This window comes from Gasterosteus aculeatus, chromosome 10, assembly GCF_964276395.1.
Source record: "Gasterosteus aculeatus chromosome 10, fGasAcu3.hap1.1, whole genome shotgun sequence".
NCBI classification, from domain to species: Eukaryota; Metazoa; Chordata; class Actinopteri; order Perciformes; family Gasterosteidae; genus Gasterosteus; species Gasterosteus aculeatus.
Genome location: NC_135697.1, coordinates 17,676,173 through 17,700,181, shown reverse-complemented (window position 1 = coordinate 17,700,181; position 24,009 = coordinate 17,676,173). Strand labels below are relative to the sequence as shown.

Below are 24,009 nucleotides of genomic sequence, written 5' to 3'. Positions count from 1 at the left end.
GAGGCATTTTCCTGTTACAAAATAAAGCTGCCGAAAACCAGCTTCCGGTTAGCGCCCCTCAACCCGCCGCCAGGTGTCGCTCTCCGTGAAGGAACGCACCGAGGGGTGCGAGCGAGGGGCGTGACGTCACGTGGGCACGCAGGTACGCGCGGCGTGCTGGCTCGCGGGAACGGGCGCAGACGGCGAGCAGGGTGTCGACAGGTGACCGGCTGAAGAAGACGGGCCTCTTTGCACCGCTGCCCGCGCTCGGACCCCGGCCCCTCTCCCCTCTCTCCCCTCTCTCCCCCCCCACGGCGCGGCCGCTCCTCCGGCCCTCCTCCCCGGACTCCTCCGCGCTGTGCGCCCCGGCAGAAGGGGACATGTCGGAGGGCATTCCCAACGAGCTGCTCGGTGAGTTAACGCGCTTGTTTCCGGCGGGTTTCCACTGTGATAAAGTAGTTTACGCTGTTTCATAAACTGAACGTAAAATGACCCGAAGCGTCACGTGGGGGCCAAGAGGACAGTTACTGACTTCGGTGTGAAGGATTTCAGCTGTGATGCAAACGCATCGTCGGTTAGAACCTTGAATTATTCCTTCCGACTTGTTGAAGTTGAGTTAACCGAGTAGGAGAAGCCGCGCGTGGGGGCGAGGCGGGCTTCAGATGCGCTTCAGTGTTTTCGTGGCCTGAGGGCCACCGGGGAGTTTCTCCTCTCCGACTTCCTTATCTGCCGGGCGGGGGGGGGACGGGGGCTTGGCCGGGGTGGGTCCTGGGACATTCCTTTGCTTTGTGAGATCTTATCGGCTCAGAGTGTCAAAAGAAACCACTGCTTTGGGGGGGGGGGGGGGGGGCAGTGTGTACAAATAAGGAGTGAAGGGCTTTTCTTTTTGTGTTCAACCTGTTAAACTGGACCCCCCCCACCACCACCTTACTACACCTTTTTAATGTCAGTTTATTTGTTGTGCTTTCTGTAATCCTGCTAACTTCCGGACTAAAGGATTAAACATTCGTATCTTTAAAAAGACCACATGCAGAAGTGTGATGTCAGAACGCAACAAAGGAGATCATCAAATATGTGTTTGTGTGCCCGCAAACAAAGTGTTGAAACGACGACAGGAGTGTACATTAATTAGAAATGTTCTCAAGCCGACCTCTCGTCGCGCGTCATGAGCTCAAACAATTATTATGAGACTAAAACAAACCGTCGTCTTCACACGACCGTCGTTGGACATCAGACCTGGGCGCCGAGCAGCGATCCCATGCCCGCCGTCACGATGATGATGATGATGGTGATGGTGGTGAAGATGATGATGAATGGAGCTTTTTGTCTGTCGGTTCAGACCGACCTGCCGCTGCTCATCAGCTCTCTCAGAGCTGGAGGAGGACGTGATTTATTCCTCAGTAGACGTTGTAAACACGAGTTTGTGGTCTCAGTTTCCAGTCTTCTTCCACACGGCGTGACGTTCGTTTAGTGAAGGGAGGATTTCATGTCGTGGTGCTGATTGTTTTCACTTTGTCTCTTTATGGAGAAAAGGAAGAACATCAACGTCTTATTTCTGCACTTTGGAACATTTGGTATCACGTCAAACACTTATTTTACGAGACAAGTGTTAAACTCCAGCTGAACCCGGTTTGTCCGAAACGTGACTCTCGTCACCCCCCTCAACGTTTCCCCCCCCATTTAACCTCCTTTTTATGGTACTTCACACCCTCCTCCTCCTCCATCCGTCCCTGGATTTTCCCACCGCTGCTGAAGTGGTGAGAAAACCTCGTTGGCAATAATCCGCCCCAATGTGTTGTGAAATGCAGACAGACGGAGACGAAACGTCTCACACCACATCCAGACTGCACATACATCAGAGACCAAATCAACATCCAGACTGCACACACATCAGAGACCAAATCAACATCCAGACTGTAAACACATCAGAGACCAAATCAACATCCAGACTGCACACACATCAGAGACCAAATCAACATCCAGACTGTAAACACATCAGAGACCAAATCAACATCCAGACTGTAAACACATCAGAGACCAAATCAACATCCAGACTGTAAACACATCAGAGACCAAATCAACATCCAGACTGTAAACACATCAGAGACCAAATCAACATCCAGACTGTAAACACATCAGAGACCAAATCAACATCCAGACTGTAAACACATCAGAGACCAAATCAACATCCAGACTGTAAACACATCAGAGACCAAATCAACATCCAGACTGTAAACACATCAGAGACCAAATCAACATCCAGACTGTAAACACATCAGAGACCAAATCAACATCCAGACTGTAAACACATCAGAGACCAAATCAACATCCAGACTGTAAACACATCAGAGACCAAATCAACATCCAGACTGTACACACATCAGAGACCAAATCAACATCCAGACTGTAAACACATCAGAGACCAAATCAACATCCAGACTGTAAACACATCAGAGACCAAATCAACATCCAGACTGTAAACACATCAGAGACCAAATCAACATCCAGACTGTAAACACATCAGAGACCAAATCAACATCCAGACTGTAAACACATCAGAGACCAAATCAACATCCAGACTGTAAACACATCAGAGACCAAATCAACATCCAGACTGTAAACACATCAGAGACCAAATCAACATCCAGACTGTACACACATCAGAGACCAAATCAACATCCAGACTGTACACACATCAGAGACCAAATCAACATCCAGACTGTAAACACATCAGAGACCAAATCAACATCCAGACTGTAAACACATCAGAGACCAAATCAACATCCAGACTGTAAACACATCAGAGACCAAATCAACATCCAGACTGTAAACACATCAGAGACCAAATCAACATCCAGACTGTAAACACATCAGAGACCAAATCAACATCCAGACTGTAAACACATCAGAGACCAAATCAACATCCAGACTGTAAACACATCAGAGACCAAATCAACATCCAGACTGTAAACACATCAGAGACCAAATCAACATCCAGACTGTAAACACATCAGAGACCAAATCAACATCCAGACTGTAAACACATCAGAGACCAAATCAACATCCAGACTGTAAACACATCAGAGACCAAATCAACATCCAGACTGTACACACATCAGAGACCAAATCAACATCCAGACTGTAAACACATCAGAGACCAAATCAACATCCAGACTGTAAACACATCAGAGACCAAATCAACATCCAGACTGTACACACATCAGAGACCAAATCAACATCCAGACTGTAAACACATCAGAGACCAAATCAACATCCAGACTGTAAACACATCAGAGACCAAATCAACATCCAGACTGTAAACACATCAGAGACCAAATCAACATCCAGACTGTAAACACATCAGAGACCAAATCAACATCCAGACTGTACACACATCAGAGACCAAATCAACATCCAGACTGCACACACATCAGAGACCAAATCAACATCCAGACTATACACACATCAGAGACCAAATCAACATCCAGACTGTACACACATCAGAGACCAAATCAACATCCAGACTGTACACACATCAGAGACCAAATCAACATCCAGACTGTAAACACATCAGAGACCAAATCAACATCCAGACTGTAAACACATCAGAGACCAAATCAACATCCAGACTGTAAACACATCAGAGACCAAATCAACATCCAGACTGTACACACATCAGAGACCAAATCAACATCCAGACTGTACACACATCAGAGACCAAATCAACATCCAGACTATACACACATCAGAGACCAAATCAACATCCAGACTGTAAACACATCAGAGACCAAATCAACATCCAGACTGTACACACATCAGAGACCAAATCAACATCCAGACTGTACACACATCAGAGACCAAATCAACATCCAGACTGTAAACACATCAGAGACCAAATCAACATCCAGACTGTAAACACATCAGAGACCAAATCAACATCCAGACTGTACACACATCAGAGACCAAATCAACATCCAGACTGTACACACATCAGAGACCAAATCAACATCCAGACTGTACACACATCAGAGACCAAATCAACATCCAGACTGTACACACATCAGAGACCAAATCAACATCCAGACTGTACACACATCAGAGACCAAATCAACATCCAGACTGTACACACATCAGAGACCAAATCAACATCCAGACTGTAAACACATCAGAGTCTGCTTCAGCTCGTGAGGCTCAATTAAAGCAGAAAGTCGATGCACTTTACAGCAGTAACGGAGGAGAAGATTTATGGTTAAACGTGTGCTGTATTTGTTTAAATCTCAATGTTCCTCTTTTCTTTTGGGTACGACGACACGCACACGATGAATAATCTGAATGTTTTAACGTCCCAGCAGATGTTTGGATGTTTTTTTCCCGTTTTTCCGGTTTGTTTGTGGGAGTCACGTCGTGTCGTTGCGCGTTGCAGAGAGCGTGCGGGACGCGGCGGGCCGCGGGGTGAAGCTGACCCTGGGGCGCAGAGTCCAGCTGGAGGTCAAAGGTGACAAGCTGGAGAGCAGAGTGCTGGTAAGTGACCGCCGTTGGCTTTGAGCGATGGGAACGTAGTGGTGTGAGATTGGATTGAAGACGATAAGAGGAACTTGGATGATGAGTTTAGTGCTTAAGGGGAAGCGACGTCCTGTGTCGATGGGAAATATGAACCAGGAAGTGAAGGTTTAAGACACTGAAAGAACACAATATACTTATTATGTATGAATAATGATCATCTAGAGAGTTCCACTATACTTGCCTTATTTCACCTTAATTTAGGGAAACGTATGTACTGAAATCAACAGTATCGTGGCTTTAAACAAATGTAAAAGATGACTCTGAATCCGCTCAGTTTATCGCTCGCCAGCGTCGGCTGCAGTTAGCCGGCTCCACGCGACCTCCAATTCACGTTTCCATCGTGCGACGCTTAATGCAGCGAACTCCTTCCCCCCTTTGGTCCATCAGAAGCCAACGGGCTGTTTGTGCATTAAACTCTACGTCTTCACTTCTACCCGCCCAGATAACGGGCTCTGATATCGTGGCGATTCGCTCCTTTCTCGTGTGGCGGCTGTGAGCGGAGTCACGCCGCGTTTCCTCATGACGCCGGCTGACTCCGGGTCGGAGGTCCAGTTCGTCCCCGTTGGAGGGAGTGGAGGTCGGGGGGGCAAAGCGTCTTAAACGTCATCATTTCCCTTCAAGAACATGGATTATTTAAGTGTGTGTGTGTGTGTGTGTGTGTGTGTGTGTGTGTGTGTGTGTGTGTGTGTGTGTGTGTGTGTGTGTGTGTGTGTCCCATATTTGTTCACGTCTGCTCTCGTTTCATAACGCTGCAGAATGAGACGACTCCTGTCGGGACTTGACTGAAGCAACGCTCAGTCGGGGGGCGGCGCACACACACACACACACACACACACACACACACACGCAGACACACACACACACGCAGACACACACTGCATTCCACAGCTCTACGCCAGCAGATCAAAAACCCCTTTGCATCATTTCTTAGAATGATGATAAGCACATTAAGGCGTTGGATTGTTTCCAGGTTCTAGACTCATAAAGCAGAGAATCTATCTGATATGATCCATATTTCATCATTTAATAGTTGATGTTGATTAATAACTTGCACACCCGCAGCTTTAGTCTTTCAAATGATTAAAAACGTCCATAATGTCCATGAAGTATACGAACGATACGAGTCCGTCTAAAGACAATCAGTCTAGTTTGATTCTCGCAGTGCATCTTGGTCCCATCTGACTCGCACGGACCGACCTGCCCTCACATCTGTAAAACACCTGGACGCCTCCAGCTCTCATGAGTCAGTCGGAGAGGAGCCGGCCTCTGGCTTCCTGTGATTTACCACGCCGGGCTCCGCCTCCTTGTTCCTGCTCGCTTCGCCTCTCTCTTCAGATCCGTGACCTCCAGCACGCTCCTCATTGGCCAGCCGGTTCCAACGTGACCTCCGCGTCGGACACGGGCGCCGTGTGAGGCCGCTGTGGTCGTAGTGATGGAGGTGGACGTGTGATTCGTGTGCGTCTCTGTTCTCAGGCGCTGGCGACGCATCGGGCCTACCTGCTGACCGCCCGGGTCCCCGCTAAGGTCAGTCTTCTCCTCCCCGTCCAGTTTGTGCTCTAGTTTCTCTGCTCCTGAATGCGTGTGATTCTTCTGCTGCTCACTAAAGGTCCTTAACTAAACTAAGAGGTAAATGCAAAATGATTCTGCTTTCATTCTTTTAAATGAACCCGAAGTGTCAATGGCAAGCAGATGAAAGCAGCTCCCAGAGGATGAATCCTGCTGGTGGAACCTCCTCCCGCTTCGTTCTCTCCTCTCCTCACGTTGCACGTTCTGTTGGTCTGGATGTGACCCTGAATGCTGCTGCAGAGGCCGGACAGAGGACGCTTTGTTCCTCGGGCCGACTGTCCCGTCCTGGGGGGGGGGAGTTAACAGCTGACAGGGAAAGGAGGGGGGACGGGACGGGGGGCTCGCTCGCTCGCTCTCTCTCTCCTTGCCCCTTGTCCTCTTCTTTTCGCTCATTCTGGTTCTCTTTGTCCTTTTATACGTCCCCTGTCTTCCATGTCCCCCCCCCCCCCCGTAATAAGTGAGTTATTTTGACTTTGATGCTTGTTGTTCCTGAGCGTCTGATGCGTTTGAGAAGAAGAGGCTCCATGAAGGGAGAGTCCTCGTCTGAAGCTCTCCTCCTCCTCAGGTCTGAAGCTCTCCTCTCCACCGCAGGAACAAGTTGCAGCGTGTTAGCATGCTACATGTAGCCACAGGGGAGTCACTAACTGGAGGGGTTTCATGAGATCTGAGCACCTCCAGGAGCTAATCCTAAATATGTGAGCATGTAGTGACTTCTAGGTTTGCTTCCCTCCTGCTGCTCTGTTAAATGTAAAGATGAATGAATGCAGCGCAGCACCTCGAGTCCCACTGAGGCCTCCTGGGAAAGTCCTCCAGTTCCCACGAAGACGCGGTTTATTTTTACTTCACTGCGGTGGAGGAACTTCTCCTTTTGGGACACGCAAGTTTCCATCTGTGGAAGCAGAAACGCGCTCGTCTTCCTGTGTGACGCCTCCGTGAACTCTGACCTCCTCTCTTATTTCAGGTGGAACATTCCTTCAGCTACCTGGAAATCCAGGGAATCAGCAGCAACAAGCCCACTCAGGTACACACACGCGCACACGCACACACACACACGCACACACACACACACACACACACACACACACACACACACACACACACACACACACACACTCACCAAGCCCACTGACGTCTTTAAACACTGATCATGTTTCAGGAACAAAACTGAAGATCTAGTGTCTGAATTCTTTGTTCGCGTGTGTGTGTGTGCGTGTGCGTGTGTGTGCGTGTGCGTGCGTGTGTGTGCGTGCATGTGTGCATGCGCGTGCAGCTGGTGCTGGAGAGCGAGCGCGGCCCCTGGAGCCTCCGGCTGGGCTCGGTGGACGAGGTGGACGAGGTGATCGCTCACATCGGCAGCAGCCTGCAGCGGATCTGCCCGGCCCGCTCACCTGTGTAGGTGACCAGTACCGGGGATCATCTTCATCATCATCATCATCCCCTTTATTTAATAAGCAGCCTTCATACAGGAGCAAAGCGCTTTACAACAGAGGAGAGAAAGAAGAGAAATAAATACATAAACAAAGGTCGTAAAAATCTGAACATAAAAGAGCAGTTAGTTAAGGGCGATGCTGGATAATTACCTTTAAATAAATGTGGCCCCGGTTTACGGCGTTGCTTTTCACAGCAGTGATGAACGTAACAATCTGTAACAAACGGTCTAAAACTATTTCACCATATCGGGAATTAATCGTTGATTTTATTTAGCAGAAATGCTAAATACGATTTGTTCCCTGAGATGTTCCTGCGATGTTTGTCAGATCTTTAACCCTTGATAGCCGGTCTCCAGTTGTCTGACATGGACTAATCGATGAATCGGGGCCATAATCTGCATTTTGATGGATCATAACAGAAGCTCCGATGTGGTTTCTTCGTTCCTATTGAAATAGAACAAAGTTGCGTTGTACTGCGTCTCCCCCTGAAGTTCCCCTCCTTATTTTCCTCCTCCCGTCTCCGCAAGGAAGCAAGTCGATGAGGAAGTTGAGCCTGAAGCCCCCGGAGAGGACGGCGTCCCTGCAGGCGGCGTGGGACGAGCAGGCCTCCGCCGACGTGGGGCCGTGCGGTAAATCCACCTCCCAAGCGATGGCGAGCGGCTGGCGTGTTGCACGTGTAATGTGTTGTGAAGTCCTGCGTTTGTCCTGTCGGCGCTTTGCAGGCGGGTTCTCTCATCAGTACTGGTGTGTGTGCGACTACCTGGGTCTGCCCTACAGAGAGGAGGTCCAGTGGGTGCGTGCTCCGCCCTTCTTTCACCTTTCCCATGTGGAGTTCAGTGGTTTGCGATGTCCGTGAACATCTCTGGTCTCCTCCTGCAGGACGTGGACACCATCTATCTCACGCAGGACACCAGAGAGCTCAACATGCAGGACTTCATTCACCTGGAGAACAGGTACATCCCCCCCAGCCTGCTTCACGAAGCATCCCAACCGTTCTGTTCATCGTTCTCTATGCTTCGGTTCCTTCCCGGCAGGGATCTGGTGGCGATCATCGCAGCTCTGGAGTACAACCAGTGGTTCACCAAACTCTCCACCAAAGACTACAAACTGGTAAACTGGTAAAAAGACGAGAATCTAATGATCAAACCGCTGAGTGACTCATTGGGCCCAAACGGTGTGTCTGCAGTCGACCGATATCTGCGAGCAGATCTTGAGGGTGGTGTCTCGCTCCAGCAGACTGGAGGAGCTGCTGCTTGACAACACTGGACTCAAAAGGTCAGGGGTCAGTCTTTTGTCCGGCGTCCTAAAGCGGCGTCGTCGTCGTCGGCTACACTTGGTCACATGATCCCCTGATTCTGCCACGTCGTTCTCCTCTTCAGCGACTTCGCTCAGAAGCTGGCCGGCGCTCTGTCATACAACCCGGCCTCCACGCTGCAGACGCTCAACCTGAGCAACAACTCGCTGGAGGACAAAGGTCAACGCGCGCGCACACACACACACACACACACACACACACACACGCCGTGTAGCAGGCGTTGGCTTCCACGGCTCATATTTGTGTCCTCAAAAAATGGACAAGGAGACTTAATTCATCAGAGTGATTCTACCAGGGGGGGGGGCCTCTACCGGGGGACCCTGCCGCTCAAACGGGCATCGCAGCGGAGCGAATGCTCGTGGTCGGAGGGGAGTTTTGGGGATGTTTCGCGCCCTCTGGTGGCCGCGTCGCCTCTTAACGTCTCACAGCCGCTCGGTCACTTCCTGCAGGTGTTTCCGCTCTGAGCGCTCAGCTCGCCAAGCTCCCCATGGGCCTGAAGCACCTGAACCTCTCCAGGACCTCCATGTCTCCTAAAGGTGAGGAGGGGGGGCGGCGGGACAGACTGGGAGAGAGGGAGAGAGAGAGGGGGAGAGAGAGAGCCTCCCCCATCGTCCCCACGCTGTGTTTCTCTTGCAGGTGTGAACAGCCTCTGTCAGGCTCTCGGCGCCAACGCGTCGGTCGCCGCTACGCTCGCTCACCTCGACCTGTCGGGAAACTCGCTCAGGGGCGACGACCTCCAGGTACGCGCCCCCTCCCCACCCCCCTCCTCCGTCACACCCACCTTCGAGACAAACCCTCAACCGCACCGCGTGTTTCAGCTTCAGATGTGGTTCTGGTATCTGTTCCGCTCAGAACCTGCACAGCTTCCTGAGTCACCCGAACAGCCTGCAGACGTTGGACTTGTCCAGCAGCGACTGCTCTCTGGAGCAGGTGAAAGCAGCTCGTTCATACGTTCAGCTCTCGACCCCACGTTGATTTTCCCCGCTGAAGATGTCTGCGTGTTCGTACGTTTTTAGGTGTGTGCATCTCTTCTCAGAGGATCTTTGAAGCATCTCTCCGTCCTCAACATGTCCAAGTCAGTCTTCTCCCACAGGTCAGACGTTAAGCTCTCACCCATCCTCCTATCAACAATCCACTCATTGACACCCGTCTGACATTTGGCAGACGGCATCATCTCTGACTGAATGTAGTGTGATATGTACATTTAACCCAGCTGACCGTACGAGGTGTTCGTACTTCTTCTCTGCATTGATGGTGTATTCTCGCCTTCCACGGGGTCATTTTTAACACGTCTCTCCTCACATCCACACAGGAAGTGCAGAGAAATCTCTCCGTCCTTCAAGCAGTTCTTCAGCAGCGCTCAGGCCCTGAGCTCGGTCAGCCTGTCGGGAACCAGGCTGCCTCTGGAGGCTCTGAAGTAAGGAAGTACCTCTGAAAGCTGACTTTAGTTCTGCTCGTTTCAGCCTGGAGTTCTGAGAGGATGTGTAGTGTTTAGTGACTAAGCGTGTGGTGCATTCAGACAAACCGGCTCAGTGGAGTTGTGAGTTTGCCGCGTTGTTCACGTCATACAGTGACTTCTAGCTGAAATGAATGATGGGGAAGCTGCAGGTGAAACCCACGAAAGCGGCCGTGCTGAGATCACGTCGAGGGAACGTCACTCCAGTTGGTATCAAATGTGTCACACCAGTTTGAGCTGATTGACAGTTGGGGAGTTCCCATGAATACAATCACAGGGCCGCCACTTCTCCCCCAATACTCGACCAATTAGAGACAGAATGAAAGGCGAGGCGGTCCGGAGCGCTGACCCGCTGGCTTGTCTGTCTGCAGAGCTCTGCTGTTGGGACTGGGCTGCAACCCCAACCTCAGCGACGTGTCCCTGGACCTCAGCTGCTGCGAGGTAAAGCTGGCGTGTGTTTGCATTCAGCATGTAGTGAATGTGCAAAAGAAACGCACAACAGACCCTTTCAGCAGAGCTGATCCTCGAGATGCCACCTTTTGTCCTCAGCTGCGTTCTGCAGGCTCCCAAATCCTGGAGGGTTGTGTGGCTGAGATTCCCAACATCTCCAGTCTGGACATTTCTGACAACAGTGAGGAGGTTGTTCTTTTAGATTCGGAGCATAAGCGGTGGCCGCTGCATTGACTCGTGTCTCCCTGCGGCGTTTGCCTCAGGTCTGGACATGGATCTGACCACCCTGCTGGTCTGGCTGGCCAAGAACCGCTCCATCAGGCACCTGTCGCTGGGCAAGAACTTCAACAACATCAAGTCTAAGTGGGCGACGCATTCCAGCTGTGAAAGCTTACACTCCAGCCCGATGGTTTTTAATGACTTCATTGAATTACTGACTGCGTTGGCTTGTCTCTTTCCCCAGAAATGTGTCCCAGGTTCTGGACAACCTGGTTCTCATGATTCAGGAGGAGGACTCGGTGAGGGAAACTTTCTCTCCCCGTCTTTGTGTCTTCTCTCATCTGTTTGCACGTTAAGCCTTTATTTAACACTGAAGCGATCATGAGACGCTTCGGATGAAATCACCCCATAAAGAACTCGCCTGTGAAACCGCCTTTCAGCCGCTGAACTCGCTGTCCCTGGCCGACTCCAAGCTGAAGACCGACCTGTCCATCGTCCTCAACGCGCTGGGCAGCAACACCTCTCTGACCAAACTGGACATCAGCGGGAACTCCATGGGCGACATGGGGGCCAAGATGCTGGCCAAAGCCCTGCAGATCAACACCAAACTCAGGTGAGGAGCGAAACAGCCCAATAATGTCTGAGAGCTTTAATAACCGAGTGACGGAAACCCCCGAGTCTGAAAAGTGAAGCTGCATTCTGTGTAGTGACCAGCAGGGGGCGACTCCTCTGCTCCCATAGACGTCTATGAGGAAATGACTCTACTTCTCTGTAGTGACCAGCAGGGGGCGACTCCTCTGCTCCCATAGACGTCTATGAGGAAATGACTCTACTTCTCTGTAGTGACCAGCAGGGGGCGACTCCTCTGCTCCCATAGACGTCCATGAGGAAATTACTCTACTTCTCTGTAGTGACCAGCAGGGGGCGACTCCTCTGCTCCCATAGACGTCTATGAGGAAATGACTCTACTTCTCTGTAGTGACCAGCAGGGGGCGACTCCTCTGCTCCCATAGACGTCTATGAGGAAATGACTCTACTTCTCTGTAGTGACCAGCAGGAGGCGACTCCTCTGCTCCCATAGACGTCTATGAGGAAATGACTCTACTTCTCTGTAGTGACCAGCAGGGGGCGACTCCTCTGCTCCCATAGACGTCTAGGAGAACGTGACTCTACTTCTCTCTTGATTTATTCCCTCAGTAAACGTTTTAAACATGAGTTTATGGTCTCAGTCTCTAGTTTCAAGTCTTCAACACACAGAAGTAAGAATGCATGTTTCATACAAGCACCAATGTGACCGATTAATAACTCTGCATGAACATGTCTAAAAAGTCAATTCTTAACTTTCCCTTTTTAAGAAGTTATTTCAGATCTCGTGACAAACCGGCACTTGAAGAAGCTTCTGCTGTGTTTCCTCTGCTTGTGTCTGCAGGACGATCGCGTGGGACAGAAACAACATCAGCCCTCAGGGTCTTCAGGACGTCGCTGCTGCTCTGGAGAAGTAAGCGCCGAGCAGGTCGAGGTCACGTGGCCGCTGTGCTGGCCGCCTGCTGTCCGGGTGAGTCGTGCTAATGTGCTTTTCTTCCCCCCCATTAGGAACCACACCATTCGCTTCATGCCCATTCCCATCATGGATGCCGCTCAGGCACTGAAGGCGAGCCCGGAGAAGACGGAGGAGGCCTTGCTGAAGGTCCGTGGTCCTGTCCTGTCCTACATGAAGAGTCTCCGACTCACTGTGCGTGTCGCACGTCTCCTCAGATTGCAGTGAAATGTGTGTTGTTCTGATGCAGATGGAGCAGTACCTGCTGAGGAACCACGAGACGCGCAAATACCTCCAGGATCAGGCGTACAGGCTGCAGCAGGGAATAGTCACCACCACCACGCAGCAGGCAGGCGCGCACAAACACACACACACACAGACAAACACACACACTAGAACCGCAGGCCGCCGAAGTAACATGTCGCCGTCTGTGACACAGATGATGGACATGATCTGCGTCAGGGTGCAGGACCACCTGAACTCTCTGAGGTTCACGGAGACCAGCGCGGTCCAGGAGGACGTGAAGGCGGCTGAGAACTTCATGAAGGACGCCAGGAACTCCAAGAAAGTAGGAGGACGAGTCGGCCGGACTCGAGAAATTAAAATCCCCCCTTTTTTGTTTTGTCATTAATTTATGGCAATGAGCATCAAAAAAGTTCACCCTACGTCTGTTTATCGTGTTAAGCTCCCAAAGCTTCTGCTGCTAAAAGGTTTCAAAAGTGAAAAGATCCCTCTCCGTTATCCCCTCCAGCTGCTCCCCAACCTGCACTACCTGAAGAGCGGCGGGTCCAGCGGCGCGTGCGTCGGGGCCATCCAGGACAAGCTGGAGTCCATGGCTGGGGAGGTTGCCCGGGTGATGGACGAACAGCTGCAGGTCTGACCCCCTCACGTGCACAGAGCGGTAAAACCGGAGCCCCACGTGAGGTCTGAGCGGCACCGTCTCCTCCGCAGACAATGCTGGTGTCCATGGTGGACGCTGCCGAGGGCCTGTGTCCCCACGTGATGAAGAGGAGCGGCCTTCGCCAGGAGCTGCTGAAGGCTGGGGCGGGGAGGATGACCGTCCCGCGCAGCTTCATCACCACCACGCTGCTGGAGCAGTCCGGGGTCGACATCATCAACAAGATCAGGTGCTGCGTGCGCGCTTTGCTCAGCTTCAGCTCCATCAGGCAACAGATGTGTGAAGTTATTTCTTTGATATTTATAGCTTTTCAAATTTTAAAGCAGATTTCAACTTTTTCAACTTTGAATTGTGGTTCACAATTGACCTTTGACCTACTCGCCATGCACACCGTGTGTGAGCTACAAGTGCGTCATCTGCTAAAGGGCAGTTTGTGTCCTCGTGGGAGCTGCAAACCCTCCCTGTGAACAGCCAGAGGTTCATTAACAATACGAAGACCGAAGAAGACGGCAGCCATTGCTTGGACAGTTGTGTCACGTGTCCGCTGGAGGCATAGAGGACTGAAAGTGTCTCTGCTCTGTGTCGTCCTCTCCGCGTGAGACAGCGAGGTGAAGCTGAGCATGGCGTCCTTCCTCTCCGACCGCGTCGTGGACGAGATCCTGGAGTCTCTGTCCAGGTCGCAGCATACTCTGGTTGGTGTCCTCTCCGCCCCTCCGGCTGCCTGTCTCCGTTTGTCTTTCAATCTCTGTCCACCATCCGTCTGTCTCCAGGGCGACCATGTGATCAGGAAGAGTCACCCCGTGCTGCGTCCCGAGCCCCCGATGGAGACGGAGGTTCTGGATGAGATGCTTCTGCAGCCAGCAGAGAAACACGACCAGGATCTGCAGGATGTGGACAGCTGCGTGGTGAGGGACGTCGGTCACCGCGTATGACGCCATGGCCTCCGCTGCTTTGCAGAATCAACCCGCACGGATGAGAGGAACTTAAAGTCTCCTGTAACACTAACGGCCTGTTCATCCCTCTTTAGATGAACCCTAAATCCAAGAGGAGGAGCATTCTGGTGAGGATGCTGCGACCCGTCTCCGTGGCCTTCGGTGAGTTAATATCTTTCCGGTGAATACTGAGGCGTATTTGTCTTAGCGGTTGCTAACAAGCTAAAGTAGAGCCGTGATATTGGAGCAGACGTCACGTCAGATTGTCTCGGTATGGGGAGAACTGGAGAACTAGATCTGTTACATCTCGTTTTGGATTCCTCTCCGATCTCCACACCAGTGAGATTCGTTCCGGCGAGTCTTCATCCCACTGAACGCTTTGACCCGTTCCTTCTATTTGACCAACAGAGATGGAGTTCGACCTGGACAAGGCTCTGGAGGAGGTTCCCATCCACGTTGAGGACCCTCCTCCTCCTCCTGCACAGCCATTGGACAGAGTGTCAGCCTCCCAGGGAGACCTCCCCCCCCCTCCACTGGACACACAGCCTGTCTGTGTGGGCGAGCTGCCGTCTGTGGAGCACCAGATGCTGGAGCATCACACCAAACTCCGACCCAAACCCATGAAGAGGACCAAACCCAGCCGGCCTGCCGTAGGTGTCCCTCAGGGAGCGAAACCCGGATCACTAGTGATACTTTGGTGAAACCAAATTGATAGTCATGACATAGCTGCCAATAAACTGAAATATCGTTTAATTTCAAATGTTATGCTTCAAATGTTAAATAACCTTGACCTTTTTGTAGATAATGAATCACTTCAGAGGAATCTAGAATAAATACCGTTTCCCTCAATGATGAAGAAGGTGCTGCTCCATCGTTTACAACCCCATAACATCGCTTAAATAAAATCTAATTGAGTCTCATCGTCTCAGCAGAAGGCCCCCGGCAGCCCGACGTCACAAGAGGCCGAGCAGAACAGCATCATGGGAAAGCTGGACGAGGGTCTGGAAGACTTCTTCTCCAAGAAAGTCATTAAACGCAGCTTCAAGTGAGGGTCGAGCTTCACCGTAACCATCCATCCTTTGAAGATGATTCGTGTCAGAAACGACTCTATAAAATCCATGATTCCACAACATGAAAACCTTTTTTTGGTTCTCGTCTCCAGACTTCCCACTGTGAAAGGTCCGTCCTTCAGCCCGCAAGAAGCGGCCGATAAGAAGCGCGAATCCAGAAAGAGCGGCTTCTTTAACCTCATCAAATCCCGGACGTCCCGCTCAGAGAAGAGCCACGGAACCGCCTCCCTCGCTCCGCCCCAACCGGCCTCCTCCACCTCTGCTTCACCTGCTCCCGCTATTACCGCGGTCACTGAGGAAACCACCCCAACGTCCCCCGCCACCGCCGCGGGAAGCTCTGGCGCTGCGGCCGAGCCGCATCAGGAGCTCCGCAGGGCTCACTCCTCGGACCACACGGATTCTGAAATGGAGACCCCTTCAGCGTCCGCCGAACCCGAGGTGGCGAAGGAGGAGACGCGTGTGGGGACTAAGGAGATCCCCCACATTCCCCGTCATATTGGGGTCCCTGTGATGGGCATGGACCTTCTGGCTGAGATGAAGGCCAGACAGGAGAGGATGGCTGTGAAGAAGGTGAGTGGAGCTCATGGTTCAAATCTTCTGAAGGCATTTGAGACCATCATTACACCAGTATCTCTGCTACCAATAACGTGTGATGCAAAGTTGAGAACATGCAGCAAGACGAAGTAACATTTAATAGAGAAAAGTTACTTAAACTTACAAATTGAGTGTGCTTTAAATGCTATTGTGATTGAAGTTTTTAGTCGCTTTTATATTTTTATGTCAATTGTATCGCTGTATTTTAACTTTTGCACTATTTCATGTCTTCAGTTGGTATATCGACATTCTTCCACGTGTGATAGTTTTTTATTGGCGGGAATTATTTCCTTGCTAACAACAATTTAAAAGATGCTAAAATGAAAACTCGTCTGTCTCCAGGCCGAGTCGTCAGCCGTACTGGACAATGTGCTCAACAATAAAGGTCAGTTTCCCGTTGACCTTTGCTGGGATTTCCATCCATACGTTGTTCATATGTTGCAGTTTATTGTGTGTGTGTGTATATAAATCTTGAAAATGTGATATTTAAATGGCAGGCGTCCGTCCTGTCATCAACGTGGACGCCGACGAGTCCAAACCGGAGCCGACTGCCAGGTCGAAACCACCCGGCGTCACCCCCAAACGGCCCCCAACCCAAGCGTCCAAACCTCCACTCGGGCCCCGGACCTCCGGGCCCCTCAGTCCGACCAGCCCCAGACCCGGCGGCCCCTACACCTTTGGTAGGCGACGGTTTGGAGAAACTCTCCTGTTGTATTTGTACCAAATCAATTGACTGTTTGATCGTTCTGTTTCTCAGAGGACTCGGCTGAGGCTCCAACAGGAAGCCCGTCTACCAAAGGACCACTTCCTGCCCCCCGCCTGAAGAGGGCCCCATCGGAGCAGGGGAGAGAGAGCAGCGACTCCGCAGGAGCCCCGTCTCTGCTGGACGGTAAGCATCTCCTCACCAGCGCGGCAGCAGCAGCAGCTTTGTGATATTGGGAGAAACACCATTCGACGAGTTGGTTGAAGTCTTTTCGGGTGCTTGGCGGCAGCGGTCGAAGTTCCAGTAGCGGCATTGATCTTCTATCGTAGCGTTTTAGTAACACGTGATGAATTACAAATGAGCCCTTTTCCTTTGTTGAGGTCGTGTGACTCAGCGCTCCGAGCTGACAAGCTGATTAATGAATGCTTTCAAGGCCTCACTTGACGCCTCCACACACACTTCATCCCAAGCAGAGGCCGCGTGTCTGTGATTTGTATAATTAACACGTGCAGGAAGTATTTTTAACAGTTTCTTCCATGTAATCAAAAAGGGGAGTTTTGTGTTATATAAAAATATTTTTAAAATGGAAAGTGATGAACACAAAAGTCCTTTACACACAATATAGAGTATATAATAACGCTTATTCAGATCCATGGATTCGTCCGTGCATATTTATATTTGGGTCATTCTAAAGACAAGCTGGTCCCACACGTCCATCTCTCTGCTCTAGAGGATCGAGGGCTGGACTTTAAATAATCAACCTTTTCACTCGTTTCTACAGGTGAGTCTTCCGACGACGGTGATGCGTTCGAGGCGCCCAGTCCAGCGGTCGATCCCGGCGCCGAAGGCCGCCCGTGGTCGTCCCTGAAGAGCTCGGACAGTCCACCTCCTCCTCCTCCACCTCCGGAGGAACCAGAGCGAGCAGAGTCGCTGCCCTCCCTCGGTCTGACTAATCCCCCCCCTTCATCTCTGAATGTGGCACGAATCACCTCCAGACATCTGAAACCGCTTTAGAAAGTTTCATTTCAGAGGGTCTTCTTTTTGAATTTCCCAGTCAGACCGGATTTGCTCATCGGTTCTCTTTCTTTCTCTCTCCCCCCCAGTGAGGCCTCCCTCCCTGACCGACTCAGATCTCAGTCCAGCTGAAGACGGCGTTCCCTCTCCGCCCGCTGACCTCAAGTCCCACGATGAGACGGAGGACGAGTCGGACGCCGCCGGTCCGACCCGGGCAGAACTTTAGCCCCTGTGTTTCCTGATCTCGGATCAGTCCCAGCTGTCTGGCCAAATTACCACCAAATCGGCCCCGTTAGCGTCTCCGTGGCCACGAAGAAGAGAGCCGACGGCTTCCTTCTGGTGCTGCTTAGACGGGAAGGAGGTCCGGTTCTGCACGACTTCCAGCGTGTGTTTTATCTACAGAAAAATGAACAGCAAGAGAAACTAAAGAGTTCTGCTGCTGAGACAAACTAATCAAACCCAGATCAGCTCATTCAGCTTTTATCAAAACTCTATTTTCATTTTAACAGAATACCCTTTTTATTTCACAGTGATTATAAGGACTGAATGATTATGATGACGAGTTAATAACTGCAGAAGGTTTTATTGCATCACACCTTGTCCATGTTTTGGGATTGTATGCGTGTGTGTATATATATGAATGTTTTTTTTATATATATAATTTTTTTTTAAATGCTTATATTATGAGCCATATAGTTTGGTGGTATTTAGTCCCACACAAAAGGTGGCGGATGCTATTCATTGTTCTGCTGGGTTTATTTAAGTCACTCGTTGCCTCTGAGCTTTCGGCTGCTTCTCCTGGTCTTCATCCGCCCTGCCGCAGTCAGAATGCAGGATTAATGGCGTGTAAACACAGTTGTTCACATCCGAGCGCTTCCTGAAAGGTCTGTGACGCCCAAATAAGGGCTTCTGGCAGAGAGGCTCATCGCCGCTGCTGTTTGCTGGTTCCACGCCGCTTCCTGTGGCTCAACGTGCTGCTGCACTCACGTGCCTAATATCTAATAATGTTCACATGCATCCGTTTGATATAAAAAAACAAAACAATTTAATTTAGAGAGTTCGATGCACATCTCTGGGGTTTATATTGTATCATCCAGGACACAACTCTGATTTATCACACGCGTGCTGCTGATTCACATATAAGAAACGTGGTGGTGGTAGTTTTCTATTTGATTTGGGAAATATGGTATATTTTTATTCTAAGACCTGAAAGTAAACGTACGTGTTCTTGTTTATTTGCCATAAAATGTACAAACCTGGAAATGTGATATCAGCCTGTCGGATATTTCTGTATTTGTATGTTTCTCTGACCAATAAATGCAGCTTCACCATCCAGACTCCGTCTGTTTCTCCCCCTCCTCCCTCCCTCCTCCCCCCTCCCCCTCTCGCCCTCCTATACAAGCGGTCGAATCCCTCTGTGGTTTCACTGCTCTGAACTCTGCAGAGGAGGAGAACTCGGTGCACGTTAAACATCACTAGCGGTGAACCGGTTTGACGCCGCGCGCCTCTGGAAGAAGCGCGCTCCGGACGGGCTTCAGCACCATGGACAGCTCCCTGGACGCCGCGGCGTTCTTGCAGATCTGGGAACATTTTGACGCCGACGGTAAGAAGAGGTTCAGCTGTGATTTTTATAGTAAATTAGGGCTCGTATTTCATGGCATCAGGAGCTGGATGTTTACAGGCGGGGTTGTGAGCAAGCGGGGGCACCACGTGGTCCAGATGCTTTAATAAGTAAGACGTTTGGTGAAATAAAGTACATTGTAATAAGGAGGACAGTTTTAACTTCAATACCTTCAGGTTGTGAACACTCTACCTTCCTAAAATCAGCTTTTAAGTAATGGAGAAATGTCACCTGTGAACAAACCTCACTAAACATATTTTCATTTTGTTTTGTCACATGATCTCAGGACTTTCAATCTGAATTACACGTGATTCATAAAGCTTTGAGTTGGACTGTTTTTTCATTTTTAAACGAGTGTGTAAGATCCACGTGTTAAAGCTGCGTTCTCTGTAGTGACCAGCAGGGGGCGACTCTTTGGTCTATGAGGAAATGACGACTACTCTGCGTCAACTGTTTTCTGCATACTGACCCCTAGAGGTCAAAAAGGGTTACTTTTTACCCTCATCCTTCACACTAGTGTATTTTGTCTTTGAATCCACACACAAACCATTTTACTGAGCAAACCGGTTTCTAGTCGATGGGACACTTTGTCTGTTTTGGTTCCTTAGATAACGGTTACATCGACGGAAAGCAGCTGGATGCCTTCTTCCGACACATGCTGGAAAAGTTTGGGATGAAGGTAAAGAGATCAAATCTCACGGCCATGACAATAAAGATCAAATCAACTTCATCTTTTTAGCCTCGTCTGATCGGTGGAACTGAACTTTTTTCTGTGTGTGTCCACCGTAGAAAAAAACTGCACTAATGAATCCATCATTGCGTTTTTAAAATGGTCAATCGCCATGTTGTTGTCAGACGGAGGAGATGACGGAGGAGATGACGGAGGACGGAATCAGAGGACTGAGGGACAGATTCACGTCTGCTTTCGACGCGGCAGCGGACCGACGTCTGCAGATACAAGAGGTCGTCTTTAGAAGAGTCTGAATGTTCAGTATTCAGCGCGTGTAGCGTGAGGTGGTGAGGCGGTGCTCCACCTGCTGGTGGAGAGAAGTCCGGTTGGCAGTTAGGATGGTGCGAAAGGAGCCTTCAGCTACGACGCTATTCATCCATGTATTCCTTTTCAGCTGGCCACCGTCATGCTGCCGGAGGAGGAGAACTTCCTGCTTTTGTTTCGCAGAGAGACGCCGCTGGACAACAGCGTGGAGTTCATGAGGGTGAGGGTCAGAGGTCAACGTGAAGGACAGGGGAGGCAGTTTTATTAAACCCCCCCCACATAAGCTTTTGATAGTCGGTTGTTCCTTCAGTCCGTCAGTTCTTACAGAAAATTACATTTCACAAGTCATGATGGATAAAATGTCAAAGAACAGCCGGTTTCTCACTGGTGTCTTTCTACGCCTCTTCTATCCAGTCAGTGCTCACTACGTCAGCTACGTTTTTTAAATTTCCAGATCATTTTCACAAAATTTCCTGTGAATATTTGTCACCAGAGAAGAATTCAGAATGTTTTTGGTGATCAGAAGAACATCGTGAGATCGTTTCATTCTGCACTTTGTGTAATATTCACGGTTTGTCCTTGCAGATCTGGAGAAGCTACGACTCGGACAGCAGCGGCTACATCTCAGCGACTGAGCTCAAGGTAACGGCTGACCTTCGCTGACCTTCGCTCCTGCTCTGGGCCTCGTGTTTGTGGCTTTTCATCTACAGTCGTCGAAGAAAACGAGCACACACGGTTTTATTCATCTGCCATTTCTTTTAGGGTCACTATGAGTATCACTTGTTTTTTAATCGGGTCGTCCCTGTGGACTATAGTAGCGTTGTTAGCACCACGGTCCCTTTGGAAAACCTCAGTCCTGGTCCTCCGGGGCCTCCCTTTCCTCTGGGTGTTCTGCAGCGTGGTGGTGTCTCCCGTAGAGGAGCCTGTAGTAGCATGTTTACTCGCTGTCGCTCGGGGAACCTTATGGAACTTTATTGCACGTGTGTCTTCAGGGCTTCCTGCAGGACCTCTTCCTGCAACACAGGAAGTCCATCACCCCCGAGAAGCTGGAGGTTTACACTGACGCCATGGTGAGCAGATGCCAGTGCTGCAGACGTCTTCTCGTCAGAGACGGAGTAACCGTTCTGATCTCTTTCCTTCCTGCAGATGAAGATGTTTGACAAGAACCGGGACGGCAGACTGGACTTGAATGATCTGGCCAGGTACTGATGATCTCTGCGTCGGATGTCGTTGCAATCATCCATCTCTCAAAACCGACATTTAAAATGTAATTGTCTTTGTCTCTGAATAAAAGCAACAACCTTGTTTCTTGTCTTCTGAAGAATCTTGGCCCTGAAAGAGAACTTCCTCCTGAAGTTTAAGATGGAGGTAAGTTTGAAGAGACTTTTGGGAGGTTTCTTTACGCAGATGTTCCTACATGTGTTTCATAACTCTCCTTGATGTGTTTGGTGTCAGGCTTGCAGTCAGGAGGACAGGAAGAGAGACTTTGAGAAGATATTTGCTCACTATGACGTCGTAAGTTGGACTTTAGCTTTTTGTTTGTTTTTGTCTTTCAGAGAGCAGATCGAATAAGGCTTGAATATTAGCTTGTTTGAAATGGAATGCTGATTGAAAGACAATATTCATTCAAAGGAGCTAATTTATCAAATTATAGATCTCCCCACAAAATGTGATTACTTAGATTAGGATCATTATTTTGGGATTGTAAATTCAAATATATGAGGCATTATCTTATTACATATGCTTGTATTTATATACACGGCATTCTTTTCCATAAATAGGAACATTGTATTAAGTCCGTTTCAGAATATGTTTCTGATATATTACTGTCAAAGGTTTCTACAGGGCAGATTTATGACACAATAAGTAAGAAACAGTCAGATAAATGCGTCTGAGAACAAACCTCCAGGATCCAGAGAAGAGTGAAGCTGTGAAGTGATGTTGGAGCTCCTGAAGATTAGTCACATGACCGACATGTGAAGAGGGTCAAAGAATGAAAATGCATCACTACATTAAGAGAAGCATTTATGGAATTAAAGAGTAGAAATCAAGCAGGAAAAGCTTTATCACATGTTATGGTTAAATATGCAAATGAAGTTTTAGTGAATTTAGTAGACATCTACAGACACAAAAGTCAGTGCTTTATATGCATGTCCTTAGTGTCTTAGGGGGCTGGAGTCAATCAGGCGAGAGACGGCGTCCAGCTTGATCGCAGCGACAGACGAAAGTAGTGAAATAAATAGTTTAGTGGATGTTTTGGACAACATGCAATGAATAAGTGTTAATAAGAAATACGAACCAAAATCTCTAAATGGATCACTGCATGAAAAATAATGAAAATGAAAAATAATATGTGTGTGTGTGCGTGCGTGCAGAGTAAGACCGGTGAGCTGGAAGGCCCTGAAGTGGATGGATTTGTGAAGGACATGATGGAGCTGGTGAAGGTGATCACGGTTTCACTGCCGTTGCATCAGATACCTCACACACAGAGGTCAGGCAGGATTTTAACAGGTTGACCTCTGACCTCTTTGTTGAACCCATTCCCTCAGCCCAGCATCAGTGGCACCGACCTGGACAAGTTCAGAAAAGCCCTGATGGGTCACTGCGACATCAACGGAGACGGAAAGATCCAGAAGAACGAGCTGGCTCTCTGCTTGGGCCTCAAGCTCAGCTGAAGGAGCCGCACGGCCTTCAAGACGACGCTTCTTTCTTTCCTCGATCGCTACTCACGTTCAGCCTCCTTTTCGTTCTACCTTTCCAGTTTAAGTTGCATATTTGCAATCCTGATGTATGTGTATATCATCCCTCACTGGCTCTGCTTGGTGTTTAGAGGCCTATGTATCCATTTGTGTATGATCCTTGATGGAAGCAAAACCATCATTTATACAATTCTCTGTACTAAAAATTCCAGCCAGTTGGTGTTTTCATGATTACATGACATGCTTCTTTGTAATGAGGTCAAATATCTAACAGTGTTTGGATCAGATTCTTGTGGGACCAATAATGTGAATGTTTGTTAATAAAAAAAGTGCTAAATCAGCTGTGTTTTATTCTGCAAGATGATAATTCTGCAGCAAAAACCTCATTATTAAATCACTGCAAATGGCTTCTTTTTTTTTACGGTGCTCTTCGATTAATGGCTGCGCGCTGAGAAGGAAATACGTAGTTTGTGTTTTAACAACGCTTCGCTGATGAGCTGTGTAAGAATACGTGTTCAAGATTTGGAGCCTGGTTGGGGTTATCAAAAATTCAGCCGAATGACTTCTCTCGTTCTGGAAAATTTATTTGTCAGATCACAGGTCAAGTATCAGCGCTGCGTTTGCAAAGGCAGGAGCAGTTCAGGCAGCACACAGGCCGGAAGAACAACTAACTAACATCAGCAAGAACATCATGTTTTATAACCCTTGAAAGACAGAGAAGGAAAGATTTCTATTGGCCCTAAACTGGCGTAGAGGAGGACCTTCCACCTCCCGCATCTAAGATCCGGTCACATCCAATGTCCAGACTCCTGACTTAACGTAAGCATCGTAAACAGAGTGTGTATGTTGAATAGTGTTGGTGTGTCTCCAACCCCCCTTTGGCTGGTAAATCTTCTAGTTGACCCGCAGACCTTACATTCCTCAGCCAGGACATAAACTGACTCCCCATCCTGTCGGACTCGTGTCTGC

The 24,009-nt window shown here is 49.4% G+C and overlaps 2 protein-coding genes across 3 annotated transcripts; both read left to right on the top strand.

Annotated features, from left to right (window-relative positions):
• The first annotated feature begins 121 nt into the window (after window positions 1-121).
• On the top strand, window positions 122-19,057 carry carmil1 (capping protein regulator and myosin 1 linker 1). 2 transcript variants are annotated; one of them, XM_040188081.2, is made up of 38 exons: window positions 122-390; window positions 4,403-4,500; window positions 6,016-6,066; window positions 7,070-7,129; window positions 7,379-7,500; window positions 8,070-8,167; window positions 8,261-8,331; window positions 8,418-8,491; window positions 8,573-8,648; window positions 8,725-8,813; window positions 8,918-9,012; window positions 9,303-9,389; window positions 9,490-9,593; window positions 9,706-9,783; window positions 9,870-9,946; window positions 10,166-10,270; window positions 10,681-10,750; window positions 10,859-10,940; window positions 11,023-11,122; window positions 11,223-11,277; window positions 11,419-11,591; window positions 12,408-12,476; window positions 12,572-12,665; window positions 12,766-12,864; window positions 12,955-13,083; window positions 13,267-13,389; window positions 13,467-13,642; window positions 14,018-14,105; window positions 14,184-14,318; window positions 14,441-14,507; window positions 14,754-14,995; window positions 15,278-15,390; window positions 15,508-15,985; window positions 16,352-16,394; window positions 16,507-16,689; window positions 16,767-16,898; window positions 17,494-17,655; window positions 17,816-19,057. In XM_040188081.2, the coding sequence occupies exons 1-38, from the start codon at window positions 360-362 to the stop codon at window positions 17,950-17,952; spliced, it is 4,266 nt and encodes a 1,421-aa protein (XP_040044015.2). In that variant the 5' UTR covers window positions 122-359; the 3' UTR covers window positions 17,953-19,057. The 2 variants fall into 2 exon arrangements, with proteins under 2 accessions (XP_040044015.2, XP_077937119.1); XM_078080993.1 differs by having other exon boundaries at window positions 146-390; window positions 15,275-15,390.
• A 44-nt stretch (window positions 19,058-19,101) lies between these two features.
• Window positions 19,102-23,377, top strand: LOC120826114 (secretagogin). The gene is made up of 11 exons (XM_040188089.2): window positions 19,102-19,329; window positions 19,956-20,026; window positions 20,203-20,310; window positions 20,472-20,561; window positions 20,927-20,983; window positions 21,334-21,411; window positions 21,488-21,543; window positions 21,664-21,709; window positions 21,797-21,856; window positions 22,717-22,785; window positions 22,891-23,377. The coding sequence occupies exons 1-11, from the start codon at window positions 19,269-19,271 to the stop codon at window positions 23,014-23,016; spliced, it is 822 nt and encodes a 273-aa protein (XP_040044023.1). The 5' UTR covers window positions 19,102-19,268; the 3' UTR covers window positions 23,017-23,377.
• The last annotated feature ends 632 nt before the right edge of the window (window positions 23,378-24,009 follow it).